Below are 18,131 nucleotides of genomic sequence, written 5' to 3'. Positions count from 1 at the left end.
CATAATAGTTCTCATACCAATGGGGTAATTATTAAATAATTATATAACTCATTGCATGAGAATATAAAAAATTCGAGACACCAACACTTAGAAATGATCATAAGACACCGATTCACCTCTCAGTTATCCATATAGACTTCATATATTATATATCAATACTCCATACTGGAAAGTAGTGTTGTTGGTTCCAACGATGCAATCCAGGCAGAAGTCACGTGACTTGGGGTCTGACTCCGCTATTCGATCGCGCTAGCGGCTGGGGTTGGCGCGAACATCCCGAGTTGGAACTTCACAACTACATCAGCAGATTCACCTATAAATGAAGCCAACGTCGCCACCACAGGCCTAGGTCGCTCTGCGCGTATTCCTACGATACCAAGAACCCAACACCCAGATCGTGTCGACGACCAGAATACCCTGATGAGATAGCTACACCCGAAGGCGCGACAAAGGGACAGTGTCCCTGATCTTGCGCACGCCACATCAGTTTCACGGACCGAACGCGACCGCAACGATGTCGCTGGATGATGTGGACTGGGACAAGCAGGCAGCTGAAGATGACAAGATACTGCAGCGCTTTCTTTCGAACCAGGAGAACCCAGATGACCAGGGAGCTTTGAACCTCGATAGGCCGCTGGAGGTTGGCGAGAAGGCGGATGACGCGGAGGACTTCGAAGACATCAGCGACGACGACCTACCTGACGAGGAGGAAGCGACAAATGGAGGTGGCGCGGATCTTCCAGGCCTGACAGATGATGGAGGAACCAGCCATGATACCGATGATCTTTTCGGAGAGCTTCGCGGTTCGTCGCCTTTCGAAGGGGAGGATAGGCATACCGGGGTTCAAATCAAGCAGCTCGACGACTCGCAGACTACTCAAAGCATAGGCAGTCGCCTGACTCTGCCTTCATCTCTGCCGTCTCTGGATACATCTGCCGAATTTCCGTCTATGAGCTTCGACCAAGAACCGAAACCATCCGACGAGGCGAACCAAGATCTGTCCATCCCAGCTCCTGCGGAGACCGAGGAGGAGTTGGTGAAGCAGGCATGGCCTACATTCGAACAAGGCATCACCATCAACTGGAACGAGTTGCTTCCGCCGAAGAAGGCACACTACATCCCGAAACAACCTATCAAGCCGCCAAAGCCGGTCAACCCGACAAGAGTCAGCTTAGATCTCGCGCCCGAGCAAGAGAAGAGCTTTCGCGTCGCAGGGCCTTCGCATTCCAGCAAACTACAGAGGATCCAGGAGTCGGTGGCTAAAGGCATTATCCCGATATTGGAGGAGTCGTCGGATGAAGCAACGTCCGAAGAAGGCTTCGACTGGGATACGCCGCCACCGGATGAGGAGATTGGAGGGATAAGCTGGGCGGACTTGCAAGTCATTTGCGATGATTGGGAATCGAGAATCGAGGCTTCCTCCCCAGAGGTTGAGGAACGCGAGGCTCCTGAAGTTACCTGGGATGATGCGGACGATGAGTGGTTCAGGGATATGGAGATGCACCCAGCTAAACGCCAGAAGACGTCGAAATCGAAGGAGATTGACATTCTTAAAATGCCATCCTTTGCGGTACCCTCATTCGATGATTTCGAGCGTGCTACAGCGCGTGTTGCGAAGCGTGTCGTTCTCGATCTCAACGATCCTCACCTACTTGTCGATATGCACCAGCCAAGCCAGACGGATAGGCAGTTGCGCCTTGGTGGTAGCTTCAAACGTGGAGGAAGTGGCAACGTGTCGAAGAGCTTGTCTCAACGCTTCAACATCTCCAACGATGAAGCTTATGATGCTCTTAAGGAGAACCACCAGAACAAGGTCCGTGCCTTGATTGGCAGCATTACAGTTGAACATAGTATGCCTGCTCTGAAATTGCAGTGGCCATACTACAGAGTCAAGCTTTATACCAAGGAGGCGCGTTCTTACCACAGGCCCTCGCTGAAGTTTGGAAAGTTCATGAACCACGTCATTTATTTCTCGAAGCCTGCGCAGCGGAAGAGGAAGCACATGAAGGGATTATCTACCCAGGAAATCTTCAAAGAGTCCAAGGATCTGTCACTGGCAGATAATTCAACAGCTCTGCTTCTCGAGTACTCTGAAGAGCATCCAACAGTTCTATCCAATTTCGGAATGGGCAACAGAATCATCAACTACTACCGCCGCAAAGACGCGGACGACGCGTCGAGGCCAAAGAACGAAATTGGTGAGACAAGTGTCCTTATGCCTGAGGATAGGTCGCCGTTTGCGCAATTCGGCACCGTTGAACCTGGGGAGACCGTGCCTACGCTCCACAACGCCATGTTCCGTGCCCCTGTCTTCAAGCAGGATCCGAAGAATACGGATTTCCTCGTCATCCGAAATACCACTGGTGTAAATGGAACTTCGTGGCACATTCGTAACATCGATAATATCTATGCTGTCGGGCAGCAATTACCTTCAATGGAGATTCCTGGCCCGCAGTCCAGGAAGGTTACCAATGCCTCGAAGAGTCGTATGAAGATGATTGCGTTCAGAAAAATCCGCCATAGCCCTGCCAACACTGTGAGGATCGATGAGATCACCTCTCACATTACTGATTCCAGCGATATGCAAAACAGGCAGAAGCTGAAGGAGTTCATCAAGTATTACAAGGATGAGAAGGTTTGGCGAGTCAAGCCGGGAGACGTTATTCCAGATGAGACCACAGTCCGCTCCTGGGTCAAGCCCGAAGACGTCTGCACCATTGACGCCATGCAAGTTGGCCTGAGACACTTGGAAGACGCGGGTTACGGTAGAGACAACCAGGACGACGGTTCCGAAGAGGAGCAAGAAGGCGATAGTTTGGAGCAGCTCCTTGCGCCTTGGAAGACTAGCAAGAATTTCTTGGATGCCGCAGCAGGAAAGGCTATGTTGCAGCTCCATGGTGAGGGCGACCCATCTGGCTGTGGGCTGGCGTTCAGTTTCATCAAGACCTCCATGAAAGGAGGATATCTGGATACCATTCAAGGCCCTCAGGCAACTACGGAGGATGCTATCGCTCGTGAGCGCAAAGCAAATGGTGGCCACAAGTACAATGTCGACAAGCAAAACGAGATATATACGCGGGCCATCAAGGGCATCTGGGAGAAGCAAAAGGCCAATCTTTCCGATACCGCAGAGCACGCTGGTAGTGAAATGGAACTTGATCATCCGCTTGAGATGGAGCAACCGTATGGACGCAACGCTACCCCGCACTCGGCAGCCACGCCAGCGAACTTCGACGACTCTGTGAGTCAAGTCAGCAGGTTCAGCACAAGCAGTCAACATGGTGGCAAGGCCCATCGCATCGTCCGCAGCATTCGGAACAAATGGAACCAGCTGGAAGAAGTTGAGGAAATCGTGTCGGATCCGCGGGTTTGGAGGGAATACGTCAAGCGCCGCCACGCTCTGGACGCAGATGGGCATAATGTGTACGACGTTAAGCCTACCGGCGATCCAGAGTGGGACAAGAAGGAAGCTCAACGGTATGGTTTAACCCTTCAATTTCCTTTACATCGTGTACTAATTGTATATCCAGTGTTCGCAAAGAACTTGCCCGTCTCGAACGCAACAAAGAGCGTCGCCACGCGCGCGAAAAGCAGAAGGGCATATATCGCGGCCCAGAGGGCACCGCAGATGCTGGTTCCCCAAGCGCTACCCCGGCGGCAGCAGATGCTACGCCGAAGGGGACGTCTAGGAAGTGTGCTAATTGTGGACAGGCGGGCCACATCAAGACGAATAAGAAGCTGTGTCCGATGCTGAATGGGACGATGAAGTCGGAGGATGGAGGGATGGACCACGGCTTTGGGGCTGTGGCTGCGCCGAGCTTTGGGTCTTGAGATCGTGCTTGGGGGCGGGGTTGGGGGGAAGTTGTAATATGGGGAGGAAACGCCGATTTTTTTTACTTGCATTACAGGGAGTTTGATACCGGTGCGATTTTTTTACTTGGGTTAAAATTGTAATTTTCTCAAGAGGGCCAGAATGAATTCTGAGGCTGGAAGACGGAGTCGGGAAATTGCATGATAGGACTGGGCCGTTTGGGAAGTTTATATTCGGCTGGTACTACTGGGAAGCCGCTTTATGGGATACGTTCGGGGGATGGAAGCATGCGGGATAGACTGCAGGCAAACATTTACCGATAGGAGTGTCAATGCATAATAATATTGTACAATGGGGCTTTTAATGTGCAGTGCTTGTGCGGGGTGACTGCTAACTCAGGGGTCAGTGCTGTGTGCAAGTTCTTCTAATGCTAGACTCTTGGTAGTATATACAGAATCCCTCATACTTCACTGTCCATCTGAAAGACGACGACAGCGAACGGACCCGTGCCGCACTGGGAAACTATGCCAAGATCGCGGTAGCGGTGAGAGGGAGAGTGTAGATAGGGGCGTGGGGTTTATATATGGAACTATAGGATTTTGATCTATTTTTCTGTGGTGTGTATATGGTATGGTGACCTTTGCTCATCTTTATACGCACGACTATGAACCCATAAATAACCTGCTCTAGCTACGGTATATCCTCAACAGCAAGCTTACAAAATTCGTATAAAGTCCCAGAAAGAGAGCCGAAACGCAGTTATTCAGCAGAAAGGATTCCTAGACGATGATTGGATGAGGTCCCTGCGCGCGCCGTTCAGTCCCTCCCTGCCTTTACAATAGCTGCGCACAGGGTTGGAACGTGGACAGGTCTGGCGAAACAAGTTACTGAGGTCATAACAGCAACAGCATAACGGTGAGAGAATGTATCGACAGCAACACAGCAACAGCGTAACGGCGAGAGAATGTATCGACAGCAACAGTAGCGCGACGGCGGAAAGGACAGCGGCTGAAGCGCCTCTAGAACTTTCTGGATATCGTTGGTATGATGACGCATGGTGCAACAGTTGCAACACCACTGGCGCCCTTTGGAAACCGTTGCCGTGGCGCATCGTACGACGGGTATGATTATGCTCATTTGGAGCAACGGAAATACATACAGATGACGCTGCTGCGATGACGGATGGGCTGTGGGGGGAGTGTTATGAGAGTCGCTGCTGGGAGGATGTTATAACTTGGCTCGCTGATTGTTTTGGGAACTCGAATATGTTGAAGTGATGTGAGATTGCACAAGTCCAGATGAGGAAATGGTGAGTTCCTCATCTGGACTTGCTCTGGGGCTATGGTGGGTGTAAGTGCTTGAGACTTCAAAATATCACTCTCATATCGGCGACCACTCCCATCCAACACGAGCTGAAGCAAATCCGACAAATTCATATCCCACTCAAATACCCTCCCTCCTCTTCACTCCAGAAAAACCATAAAACCTCACACAACGAGAGACACCACAAACCCACCCCTCTTCCCCTCCCTCTCCTCCCCTTCCGCGCCTCCACCCCCCACCCCACAGCCCCAAAAACCACTATAAATACAAACCTCTCAGCACCATAAACCAACCCAAGGAGCCTGCGAATTCCGTCGGAAAATTCCAGGGTGGGAGATGTCTCTGAAAGACGGGTTCATGGTGGTGCAGCCGAAGTGTGATGGAAGTGTTGGTGTGTGACGGTGGAGGAGAGGGGTTCGGGGGGTGAGAGAGGGGGGATTGTTGTTGAGGTTATGCTGTCGTTGTTTTGGGGTTCTTGTCGGTAGGGGTTGTTGTCGGTGGGGGGTTGTCACTGTCATGTTGCGGGGGGGTTGTCGATTTGGTTCTCACTGTGGTTTCTTGGGGGGGAACCCCCTCTTGGCGCTGGCTCCCGTTGCGTGGTTTCGCAGTTCACTATCTGTCAAACGTTGTGACTTGTTTTGGTACGTTACTTCATCTTCTTCCACACTTAAGAACTTCCTCTCCCTAATTATAGTTAATGCATCTGTGCCCGCCCACCTGTCTCAATCGTGAATCTGAGCTGGTCGGTAACGGAAAACAAATTAAGGCTGCGATTTCTCACGCACATGATTGCCCTGGGAGGCAGTGACTGTAATCACAGAATGGTGGTCTAGTAACTAGACTCAAATGTAAAATACATAGTATATATTAACCTATATTAAAACGACAGTGGGAGATAAGACTCCTGATATATATTACTCCCCCGCTGAACCAAAACTAACCCCCCCTCACTCGCTCACACTAACACTCAAATCCTTCTTCTCCGGCGGCGTCTCAGACCCACTACTCTTCTCATCCTCCACGATCATAGCCCCATGCGCATGATGCCTACTCGGGTGCTGTTTCCCCGTCGCATCCAGATACAGCGCCTTGAACGTATGCGCCATACTATGCCTTCCCTCCCAGAGCGGGTATATCCCAACGCAGAACAGCGAGCAAAAGATCCAGATGATCCCCACAACCACCCAGCCGGTGAAGAAGGGCTTGCTGAAGATGTAGGAGGAACCGTACATGGGGAAGGGGAAGAGGACGAGGAAGCCTAGCGTCATCGAGATGGTGGCGATCTTCGCGATCTTGGATGCGCGGAGAAGGACCCGTTGTTCTTCGGCGAGCTGCTCCTCGGATATGACCGCTTCCCCAGGGACGAGTTCGAGATCAACTCCAGATGCCTCGGCGATCTCGTGGTCGTCGCTCCGTCGGATCTCGCCCATGGATACCCAGTCGTAGTTATCCGCGCCGAGACCATAGGTGAGGACTGGGATGAAGATGACGGGGGAGAGGAGGGCTACCACGTTCCCTGCTAGCATGGGGTAGTTGGACCCCAGAGTCTCGACGGTGAGTTCGCCGAACATCTTTTGGCAGGTGACAAGCCAGGCGATCAGGGCGCAAACGAGGCCGAGAGGGGGAGAGAGCATGGCGGCCCATTTGTTCTGCTTGCTCCAGAGGAGGGTGAGGGTTGCTGGGAGGACGGCGGCGGAGATTATTACGCCCATCATGAGGTAGAGGAAGCCCATTGAGATGCCGGCGTAGTACAGACCTGTTGAGAATGCAGCCATGACGAGGCCAAAGCAGGCAACCATGACGTGGGACATGTAAATGAGGCTGCGGCTGGATGCATCAGGCTTGATGTAGGTCTGATAGATGTCGTAAGTGAAAATAGTCGAGACCGCAATGAGCTCGGCGGAGGTTGCGGAAGTGACGGCCATGAAAATGAGAAGTAGAGCGCACACTGCTCCGCCGCTCCCTAAGAGCGCCACGGCGGCATAAGGGAGCACAAGCCCGGCGGAGACATCAGCTGCCGACATGCGCTCGGGGAAGGTTGGGAAGACGGAATGGTTCTCGAGTGCGAGTGCCGAGAGGCCCATTGTCGTTGCGCAGAGCCATGGGATGGCAAACCAAGACAACCCGCCCATGATATACCCAGGCAAGGCGGCGACCGGGGAAGCTGCAATTCCTCTGTTGTAGTACACGTTATCCAAAAACACGGTTCCAAAGTTTCCGATGATGTTGATGACGAAGAAGATGGCGCCTTCCTTGGACCTCATGGTGAGGTAGCTGCCTCCTGCGTTTCCCTCCACTGGGTGACGCTCTGTGGCGGCAACAAGGGCGTCGAAAACTGCGCCTGGAGAGCCGATGATGTGGTTGGTAGCGTAGGCAGTAAATGCAAAAATTATGATGATAATTAGAAGCATGACGGTATGAACGTAGTCTGTTAAGAATGTGGCTTTCATGCCGCCGAACATGGTGTAAACGATGACTCCAAGTGGGAGCAGGAAGCATGCGGCCGGAGTCGAAATACCGGTTAAGGCTGTGAATGCTGACGATCCGCCGGTCAGGAGCATGGCTGTGACCAAGATGTTTGTGAAGAGGCCGAAGGTAACGAAGACCAAGTGCGTGGTCATGCCGTAGCGTGCCTTGATAACTTCAAGGAAAGTCTGTTTGGGATACTCAGTACGCTGATATGTAGCAGAATGGCAAAGTACTCACATGAGCATTGGGAGAACGGCGCTTTAACTCAATAGCAAGAGTTGCAAATAGAATAATTTGCACTGTTGCGCCAGCGGCGTACCAAAATGGCCCAGAAACTCCGTACTTGTATGCCATACTAGAGCTCTGTAGTAATGTTGCGGCCCAAGTCCAACTCGATACAACCGCAGAGGCGACTAATCCCGACTTTACTGTTCTTCCGGCCGTGCTGAACATTTCGGAAGTTTGAACTTCATGGTTGTAGCGCTTGAGGATCCAAGTTACGAGCACCATTCCAAGGGCGAACAGGGAACCGAGACCTGGTAATCACTGGTATTAGAGTGTGAAGCAGGTGGAGGGGCATAGTAAAGCCTTACCTAGAATGATTCCATAGCCCCAGGCTTGGCCCAATGGGTGAGGGACGGTTATGTGGTTTGCGTCCATCTCGAGCTTCAAGTGAGAGTCTGAAGGCGGCGAGATGTAATAGCTTCAAGGTTGACAAGAAATGGGAATAAAAAAAAGTCTCGTAACCAGCTGGGCCGAGACACTGATATATGAATGAAAAACCTACATGCTGTCAAAATGCAACTGTCCAATGAAACTTGCGTCAGTCATAGCTATTGGGAGCTATGAAGATAAGATCTAGTTCACCCCAGAAAGAAAGAAGATAGTCAAGCCTAGCACATTGCCGCCATGAGCCAATGGGGCCGGCATCGGCCACGATATTGGCAAGGATGGCATGGTAGATAGGAATAAGGAATTGAAGCTCGGGAGTAGTTGCTCCAAGCGTGCATCAGCCCTTCTGAGATATGGGGTAAGGTACAACATTGAAGGAGGGCACTGAGTCGCATATATCGGGTGGTACCGTATAACTATACCGGCCAGCTCCGGGATAAGACAAAGGCGCCACAATGATATTTGTGACAAGCGGCATTGGTAGGAATCTATATGTTGATGACACGCGAAAATCGACGTGGGCGCAATTAGAGGCGTTGATAAATGATAAGGAGTCCAGAGATAGTTAACTTTCTGCTGGGGTTGCTGCTTACGTATGCACGGTTGTGCAATGATAAGAGATGCCTCCCCTGACCCCCCACATGGCCAGCCCATGGTTGAGATAAGGGTCGGGAGCTAGAGAACAAGAGCTCTTATCAACGAAGCCATTGCCGGCCGGCAAGTGGAGAGATGGCAGGGCTGCCGATTTCTTGATTTGAAGCTCTGGGGTCGAGGGAGCACGGGAGATTGTTATGTAGCAGTGTAGCTGCAGGATGGGGTACATATACCAGTTTCACCCCCATATGCATGAGCCGCGCGCATGGAGACCATGAGGATAGTGATGAACCCCCGCAAGGAATAAGAAAGTCAGATATTATTATAGTACACCGCGTGGCAAACGCGGGAAGAAACTGCCAAGGTACAGCGTGTACCCAACTCAAAATCATGAGCCTGGAAACGACGACGACATTGGGGTATTGTCTTGTCCCCTCAGAAAAAACCAATGGCCTTCCCAGCCCTATGGCATCCCAACCCAAAACGCCTTACTTGAATTGACCCTGTTCCCCACAATCGCATATTTTGGCCGCCTAGTACCATGAACGCATGTCTCAGTCACCAAGTGCCCGTTTATCCGTTTATCCGTACGTCATGTTTGTCTTTGCACCGGGCTGTTGTTGACCTTGTGGTGGACCCCATCCAGGCTGCTGATTATACCCAGGCCCAGGCTGGCCTTGGGGCTGCATCTCGTTACCCGCACCTCTGTGCTGTTGTTGGACGTCTTGTCGGTTACTGTGGGGGCCAAAAGTCAGCTAATATTCTCACATACCCAATTCCGCGAACAGATCCAGGGGAGACGTACTCTAGGGGTTGCGCAAAGCCGCAGATTCGACAGACAACATCTTTGTAAGCGTGCGTGGACAGCGGGAGAATGGGCACGAAGCAGAATGTGAACCAGTTCCATCTCTTCATCACAGTCGCCGAGTAGTTTCCCTATTGTAGTTGCACCGGTTAGTGACGCTCTGTATTGTATAATGCGATCGCCCTGCCAGACTATCCTGAATCTGGGTCCAAGGGACTCGGGTTTGAACTTACACAGTTGTGACATTGGCAGGTAACACCCTCGTAACCTTTCAATTCTGAGGAGAACTCATGTTCGCCACATGTGAAGACGATACCTGGGGATGTTAGCATCCTTCCTCGTGTCTTTCTGCCCTGGCTAGATCTGCTTACACATTGTGAGGTTTCAGTAATAGTAATTATATCGTATTTAGAATTCTGACAGCGCAGAGAGATGTTGTGGTTGAAAAATTATAGAAGCTCCTCATTGGCATTCTATAGTTTCATCTTGATCTGCTGCGCCAGCCATGCACACGTCAACGGCTACACACGTGACGTCACAGCCTATTGTGGCGCCTATTAGCGTTGATTTAACCGCAGCCGAGGCAAAGCGGGGCACGCGGCCGCGCAGTCACAAAATATATTTTGCAATAGCTCGCAAAGCTCTCTTCTCTTTTCTTTCCTCTTCAGCGTCGTCCCCCTCAACGTTGCGTTTCTATGCTACAAACAGATACCTGCGCAAGCTCCGTGTCAAGAAGATCTTCGGATCAGATTCTATTTGCATATGAGAAATTCGGAGTAATCTTCAAAACACCTCACTCCCTTCTTCGGAAGGTGCACAGGTCTGCCGGTAACGGCCTGGCGTGTTTCACGTCTGCAATTGGCATCAGAAAAGCAGGGCGGGCCCGCGTCTTGTATATCTTGAAAGAGAGAAGAGGGCGTGTGGTTCGTTCCTATGGGAGGGCTATTGCGAAGATCGTGTATGTCAGATGAACCGCCGTGTCCCTGCCTGATGCCTGACCCGAGAGGGGAGGGGAGATGGCGGGGTTCGGTGACTATAGAGGCATGACACTTAAGTACAATACGCAACGTGCTGGCTCTCTGGCGACTTGTTGCTGTAGAGCTGGTACAATTCGATTCTGATTACTCTGTTGGGGACGACGCTCCACACTTTTTCTTTTCAGGTATGTGGGATTTGTATTCACAGAGGTATGGGATACTACTAATATTTCTTGTGATTTTAAATTTAGTATGACCCCGCGATCGAGATTGTAGTATCAATATTGAAGTCACGCGCCCTATCAACACGCCTCAGAATTGAAGATCTTCCGCTGGTCTATATTCAACATCATTCCTACCGAAACCATCTTCTTGCTCGTCATATTATTCAGATTTTTGGGGATCGACGAGCGATTTCAGCTGGCCTAGTTTTTCCTTCACCAGCTCGCACCCCTATTGCCAGGAGCGGTATCTGCCACTGGTCCATATTCAGCATCATTACTATCGGTACCATCTTCTTGCTCGTCAAATCCTTGAGATTTCTGGGGATCAACGAGCGACTTCAGCTGGCCTAGTTCCTTCACCAGTTCAGAGCAATACTGCCTAGAACGGTATACTTTTCCCAAAAGAGACCGAATCCCTTCTCCAGAAGTCTCGATCTTGTCCTGAAGTAGTTTTGCTGAGTCGACACTTGTTTCATCCTTTCTCGACTTTGGGGTTGGAATCGTGGCAGTTGTTGCCTTTTGCAGACACATGTCCAGTTTCGTCGCCTGGATTCGAAACTTCTGGCACGGCTTCCTCATTTGGGCCTCCCACTCATTGACCTCTTCTTCACTCTTGATGGAATCTCGGCGGGATGATGGAACTCCGATACGACGGGACCACAGCTCCCTCAGGATACCATCGCCCGCGTACTTTTTGATGGACGTGATCTCGTTGTCGAACTCCTGTTGGAAATTCTGATAGAATTGTTCAGCTTGTTCAAGTTGCTGAAACAACTTGCCACACGCGCTGTCAAAGTTGGCGGTATCGTCGTGCGTTTTCTCTCGCTCAACATGAGAATCACGTCTTGGCCGAGGGAGATGCTCATGGCGTGGACCAGTCGGCGGCTGAGGGTCGTAAAATTCGTCCCATTCGTAATATGGGTACCCGGGGGGAGGCGGGTACTCCGAGGGGTTCGGAAACCTGGGATACCCTACGTTCATCGACGTTCGTCTATTGCCGTGCGGTCTTCTCCCGTCTCCGATCGTTAGGTCAGAGAAGAAACTCCTTCCTCTATCTCCTCCCCTCGTAGCCATCACCGAATGACGGTCGGGAGCGATGGAACCTCTCCACATCATGGGGGGCAGGAAGGTATGTCGGCTCATGTGGCTCCTTCGTTGAGGGGGACTCTGGGGGATCCAGCGAGAAGAAGACATGTTGTGGCGATGCCAAACTTGTTGGAATGTTTCTATATGGCGTTGCATTTATACATGTATTCCAGGAAGCAAATATACGGTGAGTTTGCTATGCACGCACCCTGATTCTAGAGCAAGCCACCCTTGCTTTCGGAATCTCTTTACTTTTTCGTTCAAGCGTCTTTTATTTATATTTTTGTCTTTATCTACACGCTTGTTCATTATATTTCGTCGAAATTTATCAAAAAATTATATATATTCGGTCTTCTACACCATTTACATCACAGAAAATTAGACAGTATAATAAATAAACAAAATAAAATAACAACTTACATACCTCAATTCCACCATCTACCCGTATCAACCCGTACCAACTCACTCAAATCCCCACAATCTCGTGATATAAACCAATATAATCCCAACCCGTCATGCATTTGTTTCTCCATACCATACCACCACGCATCTCGTGCATCGGGCCGCAAAGCTTCCACGTCACGCCTGCCAACACCATCATAGGGGTCCACACCCGTTACTAATCCACCACGGGATATATACCCCTCTATCCAACCCACCTCGGTCTCCCGGCACCCCTTGAATTACATTTATCATAAACTACACAACACCGAAATGTTCGGCCTAAACCCCTCTTTCCCGCCCCGGTCCCTGGTGCCACTCGTTGAAGAGGTCGCTGAGCTCCTCAAAGGACGAAATGAAACTGTTTCTGTGGCTGAGACGGTGCGTATACGATTTATATTATGAGATATCCTCTCATATGGTCGCTCATGTGACTTATTTTCCCATTTGATCCGGTGTCTTTCATTTCATACGTTACGCAGGCACCCGTGCTTCTTGATGGTCACATGCCCATCCCCTTCTCCCAGCTGTATTATTCATCACAGCGAGTTTTCGGGTTGACAAGTTAGATACGCAGAGGTGCTGATATTATGTGCAGGCTGCCGGAGGGATAATCTCGGCTGCATTGCTGAGCACGCCGGGTGCGAGCAGGTTTTACAAGGGCGGGTTGACGGTATGTGGAGTCCTTGCTGCGGGTAGCGGGTAGTTTCTGAGGGAGGAATGGGATGGATAGAGGAGCAGGGGAAGGAGGGATGTGGGAGATTTGGAGAATGAGTGCTGATATCAGAGAAGTTGTATACCCTCCCTTCACGGGTACAATTTGGTAAGTTACCCAGCCTATCTTCACCAAATCCATGCTTTTATACCCTCATTTGCTGTGTCCTCGAACACCTCTCTCTGCCCGTCATGACCCCAGAGATATCCCATATATCCACCATATCCACCAAGCCCGAGAAAACTAACGTCCCCCAGCCGGATGGACCGAAGAGGACACCAGATCCTACGTCGGCCCAACCCTCGGTGTCGTCTCCAAAATGGCAGAGAACGTCCGTCCGAAACTCGACAGCACATACACTATCTGCGAGTCTGGCACCGCTGGTCCCACTGGGGGAACAACTAAAAACCGAACTCCGTAAGTTGTCTGCCTCTCCACCGTATCTGTATCTGTCATGAAGTGGGAGAATATCAGCTGTATATGGGAGGATATAGAGAAGAGAAAGGGGACTGATAAGAGAAACAGCGGATACGTAGCCCTCGCCGTCGCAACACCTGAAGGCACATTCACCCGGGAAGTAGACACGGGATCTGCGGACCGGGCGGAGAATATGGTTAATTTCGCGGTAGAGGCGTTGAAGTTGCTGATCGATGTTATTAAAGGGGAGTGGGATGTGAAGAAGTCTGGGAGGGAAGGACAGGCTGTGAATTGGAACTTGTAGGGGAGATCATAGCTTGATATAGTACAGAGCGTTAAATAAAGGGGCATCACAAAAAGGGGGTCAAGGATATGAAGGATGGAATTTGCTATCTATGAAATGAATAATCCCCAACAACCGTATGCTCAACGCCAAACCCCCAATACTCCAATCCCACGCCCCAATCTCCACGGGCACAACAACACAACTCGCCCCCCGCTCCGCACAAACCTGCACTATCTAATCATACACACACCGCCTATGCCGCTTATGCCGCCTGCGCCGCCCCGCATAAAAAGGAACAAAGAAAAACCCCCTGCCGCCTAAACCTTATATACCCCTCTCACCGACTACCCTTCAATTCCACCGGCCCGATGGTCTAGCGGTTAAGACTTCCGTCCCTCAATTGATCAACCAATCTTGGATACCTTCAGGCTCGCACCTTTGGATATCTCGAGTCTGCGGTTGATTGAGGAATGATGGAGAACTCCAGTTCGAATCTGGATCAGGCCATTTTTTTTGGTGATTTTTTTGATTGATTTTTTGGCCGCCGAGGGGGGGATGAGCCAGGGGTAATAGGGGGCGAGGGATGGTATTGTCGCGAGAGGGGTGGGCGTTCAAATGTCGGTTGAGAGGCCATTTTTTTTGGGACGACCACAAGCTCGGCAAGGTAGCGGCTCACAAATCCTTATACGTCGTCTGGATATAAGGCATCCCACACAACTGCTGCATATCGTCGTCCGTCAATTTCTCTCTTATCCTCGTCAAATTATTGTTTCCACCCCCATACGCCCCAACCCTAGCGAGGCCACAAACACCAGGTACGTTAGTGTTCCTTCCACTCTGCAACATCCCAAAGCGCAACACAACTTCCGAGACGGTGACGACGATACTGACGGCGATCAGCCAGATGATGATCCATGTGATATTGCTCATCTTGGTGTCGGAGATGGAGTCGGTGAGGATCTCGGCGAGCTCGAGGAAGACGCGGCAGCGCTCGTTGAGGACCTTGATGCGGGGGGTGATCTCGAGGTATTCGCGGACGGCGAAGTAGAGGGGGTGGAGGGTGGGCTCGGAGTCCCAGAAGAAATTGGGGACGTCGAGGATGTTGGATGCTGTTGGATATCAGGAGCTATTCCACAGCCTTGGGCTGCATAATAGGAGGCAAGGAAATACTTACAGAGATTCACATCAACACGACTCTTGAACAACCGCCCAAGGATCTTCACAACTTCAGGACGAGACATCCCCAATTCTCCAGTCAACGCCAGGCGCTTCGGGACATGTTGAGCATCAAGCATAGTCTGCGACATCTTCTCCTCGAAAAAGCTCAACTTCGTACTCTGTGCAATCGCATGGCTCATCGCGAGTTTAATCATATGATCCCCACTCCTCAGCGTGATCATATCATTAAACACCCTCGGCCTGTCCACAAACGAGCTATACTCGAAATGCAGCTCCTCGGTCTCAAAGTCCGCCTCGTCCTGCGGCCGCGATATGATCGACTGCCCCGTCTCCATCTCGGTGAAGGTGAAATCGGCGAGGGTGTCCTTCTCCTGGCTCTCGGTGAAGTTCCAGAATACCACTACGCCGTAGGAGAAGACGAACATCTCGGCGAAGGTGGTAGCATCGGGAGCGAGGCGGTTCGGGCTATCACCCCTCTTACCCTGCGCCGCAACCCTCTCCTCTTCCCTACCACGCCTCTCCTCATCCTCCCGCCTAATCCTATCATCCTCGCTCTCCCCCGCCGGGCTCTCCTCCCCCCCCCGAACACCATACACATCCGTATCCTCAAAATAGCCCTCATGATACACCCTCGCCTCACTCCTCTCAATCTCCTCATCCAGCACCGCCTTCCCGCCCGGATGCTTCAGAATCGGACTACTCCTCAACCGGTACCCCTCATTCCCCGGCAGGAGCGGGAGATGATACACCGTATACAGGCAATCATCATACAACTTCGTCTTCGCCCCATGCTGCTCCTTCACAAACGCCGCCGTCGCTGCCATCTTAAATCCCTGCGCCGTGCAGTACGCCGTGCACCTCGCCACCTTCTCCGTGCGTTTCGCCTTCGGCAAGCGCTCCGCATAACTCTTCCCCCTCAGCGCGCCCTTCTTCCTCAACTCATCCAACTCCTCGTTCCGTAACGGCCTTCCCTCATCCTCGCTCTCCTCCACATATCCACGCCGGAACGTCCCTTCCGACACCCCCTCCTCTATCTCCCCCCCTTCTTCGAGTTCCGGGATCAGAACAAGCTTCTCGCTAACCTTCGTCGTGCGCCCGGGTATATTAACCTGCGACGTCCGCGTCCCGGGGGATACATTCGCAGCAGACATGCTACGTTGCACGCCCGGACGTGCTGTCCGAGCATGAGGTGGTAGGCGCGCTTGTCCGGAGGGGATTTCGGAGGAGTTCTGGAGGACGTTGTCGACGGATATGTAACGCGTTGGCATGCGGGCGCGGGCGTTACTTGGCGAGCTCGCAGGACGCGCGGGTTGGCGGGGAGGTGGGAGGCGCTCGCGGGAGTCGGTGACCTGGGTGCGAGTTAGGATTATGTCTTTATATTGGGCGGCAGAAGATGTATGCGTTGTTGCGAATGCTGGAGGAGGGGACTGAAACACATACCAGGACTGATGGTCCACGTTTTGCTGGAGGTGCCGACATGGCTGTGGTGTTCTGTGTGCCAATTCTAGTATAGAGCGCAAGCGTGCTTAATAAAAAACCCAATAGCTCAAGTCGCAGTATCTGAGATCACGAAAAACCCGTCGCTGTCGCTGTCGCCGTCGTGATTCGTAGTCTCTTATCTAACTTTCTCGCTCTCGCTCCAAGCAAAGACCACCCAAGACGTCATGGTCCATACCAAAATCGACTACTTTCGCGTCGTAGCCTCGTCTCTCCGCCTCGCCTAAACCTTAACCATATTTGCCCCGCCAAAAATTATATTTCTACTCGGCGCCAGCCTTCCCATCTTAACTCCAGCCAGATAGACTTTCGACTCAGCACCAAGAAGGGATCTGCGAAGCGCGGCCTGTTCGAGATTGAAGAGTCGTCGCTGGAGCTATTGCGAGTTTACATACCAACTTTACCACAATAACTACACCGGCAATCGCCCACGCCACCACCAACCTCTACCTACCTCACACCCTCACACCTCGCCTCCCCCCCCCAACGCCGCAACGATGGCCTCCCCCCCCCCAACCGCCGCCGACGCCAAACTCGAGATCCTCAAAAACCAAGTCTACGAACAATGTCTCGACGAAGAGCCCGACACCGTGTTCCGGCAACAAGACATCCTGGACATGGGAGTCATACCCGACAGCGACGCGGCGCTTCTTCTCGAGGTGACGCAGCGGCTCGTGGATGAGAAATTGTTCAAGATGGTGAGGGATGGGCAGTTGGGGTGGATGTATCGCCCCCTCGAAGATGCTCTCAAGTAAGCCTACCCCTCCCTCCCTCCTCCCCCTCGTCAAGAAACGGCAGACAGACGTGAACGCACTTGCTAACCCGGCCCCCAGATACCGCGGCCTAACCCACGAACAAGAAATGGTCTACTCCCTCATCGACGAATCCTCCACCGAAGGAATCTGGTCCAAAACCATCAAGAACAAAACCGCCCTCCACGAATCCCTCATGCGCTCCGCCCTCAAAGCTCTCGAGACCAAGAGGCTGATCTCAGACATGAAATCCGTGGAGCACCCTACTCGCAAGATGTACATCAAATCCACTCTCCGCCCGTCTGAAAAGGCGACGGGAGGGGCGTGGTACACTGATAATGAGCTGGATGAGGCGTTTATTGAGGGCTTGACGGGGGTGCTATATAAGTACATCGAAGCGCGGTCGTTCTACCGGTCTACCTCCCGCCGGCCGCTTAAACGGATTGCAGGCCGCCCAGCACCCAAGCAAGCACAGGGGGGAGATACCATAACACTCCTCCCCCTCCCCCCCACCTACCGCGGCTACCCCTCCCTCGCCGAACTAACCCTCTTCATCGAGTCCTCCCCCATCACCTCCACCACCCTCTCCGCAGACGATATCTCCGCCCTCCTCGACGTTCTCATCTACGATCGCCGCATCGAGCAAGTGGTAGCGGGACCCGAGGGGGTAGCGTTTAAGGCGGTTAGGAAGGCGATTGTAGGGGAGGAGGCGGTGGAGAGGGGGAATGGAGTGACCGAGGCGCCGTGTGGGAGGTGTCCTGTTTTTGAGCTTTGTGAGGAGGGGGGGCCGGTGAGTGCGAGTAGTTGTGTTTATTTTCAGGAGTGGTTGACTGGGGGGGGGTTCTGAGGGGAAGGGGGGGATGAGGGAAGGAGAATGGTAGGG

At 52.1% G+C, this 18,131-nt stretch overlaps 7 protein-coding genes across 7 annotated transcripts; 3 read left to right on the top strand and 4 right to left on the bottom strand.

The window, feature by feature from the left end:
* The first annotated feature begins 203 nt into the window (after positions 1-203).
* On the top strand, positions 204-3,852 carry VE01_10529 (uncharacterized protein). The gene is made up of 2 exons (XM_018279926.2): positions 204-3,477; positions 3,531-3,852. Exons 1-2 carry the CDS (start codon positions 515-517, stop codon positions 3,829-3,831), a joined length of 3,264 nt encoding a protein of 1,087 aa, XP_018125249.1. The 5' UTR covers positions 204-514; the 3' UTR covers positions 3,832-3,852.
* Positions 3,853-6,081: 2,229 nt separating this feature from the next.
* Positions 6,082-8,263, bottom strand: VE01_10528 (uncharacterized protein; the record flags this gene model as incomplete). The annotated part of the gene is made up of 3 exons (XM_018279925.1): positions 6,082-7,788; positions 7,841-8,139; positions 8,197-8,263. 3 exons carry the CDS (start codon positions 8,261-8,263, stop codon positions 6,082-6,084), a joined length of 2,073 nt encoding a protein of 690 aa, XP_018125234.1.
* A 1,187-nt stretch (positions 8,264-9,450) lies between these two features.
* Positions 9,451-10,049, bottom strand: VE01_10527 (uncharacterized protein; the record flags this gene model as incomplete). The annotated part of the gene is made up of 4 exons (XM_018279924.1): positions 9,451-9,604; positions 9,642-9,805; positions 9,908-9,990; positions 10,046-10,049. 4 exons carry the CDS (start codon positions 10,047-10,049, stop codon positions 9,451-9,453), a joined length of 405 nt encoding a protein of 134 aa, XP_018125231.1.
* A 1,039-nt stretch (positions 10,050-11,088) lies between these two features.
* VE01_10526 (uncharacterized protein) lies at positions 11,089-11,856 on the bottom strand (the record flags this gene model as incomplete). Its single annotated transcript, XM_018279923.1, has 1 exon — positions 11,089-11,856. One exon carries the CDS (start codon positions 11,854-11,856, stop codon positions 11,089-11,091), a length of 768 nt encoding a protein of 255 aa, XP_018125232.1.
* Positions 11,857-12,526: 670 nt separating this feature from the next.
* Positions 12,527-13,915, top strand: VE01_10525 (uncharacterized protein). Its single transcript, XM_018279922.2, has 5 exons — positions 12,527-12,783; positions 13,001-13,075; positions 13,195-13,225; positions 13,375-13,534; positions 13,643-13,915. The coding sequence occupies exons 1-5, from the start codon at positions 12,676-12,678 to the stop codon at positions 13,836-13,838; spliced, it is 570 nt and encodes a 189-aa protein (XP_018125233.1). The 5' UTR covers positions 12,527-12,675; the 3' UTR covers positions 13,839-13,915.
* On the bottom strand, positions 13,900-16,648 carry VE01_10523 (uncharacterized protein). Its single transcript, XM_018279921.2, has 3 exons — positions 16,440-16,648; positions 14,995-16,348; positions 13,900-14,929 (listed from the first exon to the last, which is right to left on the bottom strand). The coding sequence occupies exons 1-3, from the start codon at positions 16,476-16,478 to the stop codon at positions 14,493-14,495; spliced, it is 1,830 nt and encodes a 609-aa protein (XP_018125230.1). The 5' UTR covers positions 16,479-16,648; the 3' UTR covers positions 13,900-14,492.
* A 109-nt stretch (positions 16,649-16,757) lies between these two features.
* Positions 16,758-18,095, top strand: RPC34 (34-kDa subunit of RNA polymerase III (C); the record flags this gene model as incomplete). The annotated part of the gene is made up of 2 exons (XM_018279920.2): positions 16,758-17,247; positions 17,330-18,095. Exons 1-2 carry the CDS (start codon positions 16,994-16,996, stop codon positions 18,093-18,095), a joined length of 1,020 nt encoding a protein of 339 aa, XP_018125253.1. The 5' UTR covers positions 16,758-16,993.
* Between the last annotated feature and the right edge of the window lie 36 nt (positions 18,096-18,131).

The sequence above is a fragment of the Pseudogymnoascus verrucosus genome (genome assembly GCF_001662655.1).
Source record: "Pseudogymnoascus verrucosus strain UAMH 10579 unplaced genomic scaffold scaffold_83, whole genome shotgun sequence".
NCBI lineage: Eukaryota > Fungi > Ascomycota > Leotiomycetes > Thelebolales > Thelebolaceae > Pseudogymnoascus > Pseudogymnoascus verrucosus.
This window is presented reverse-complemented; position numbering and strand designations above follow the sequence as displayed.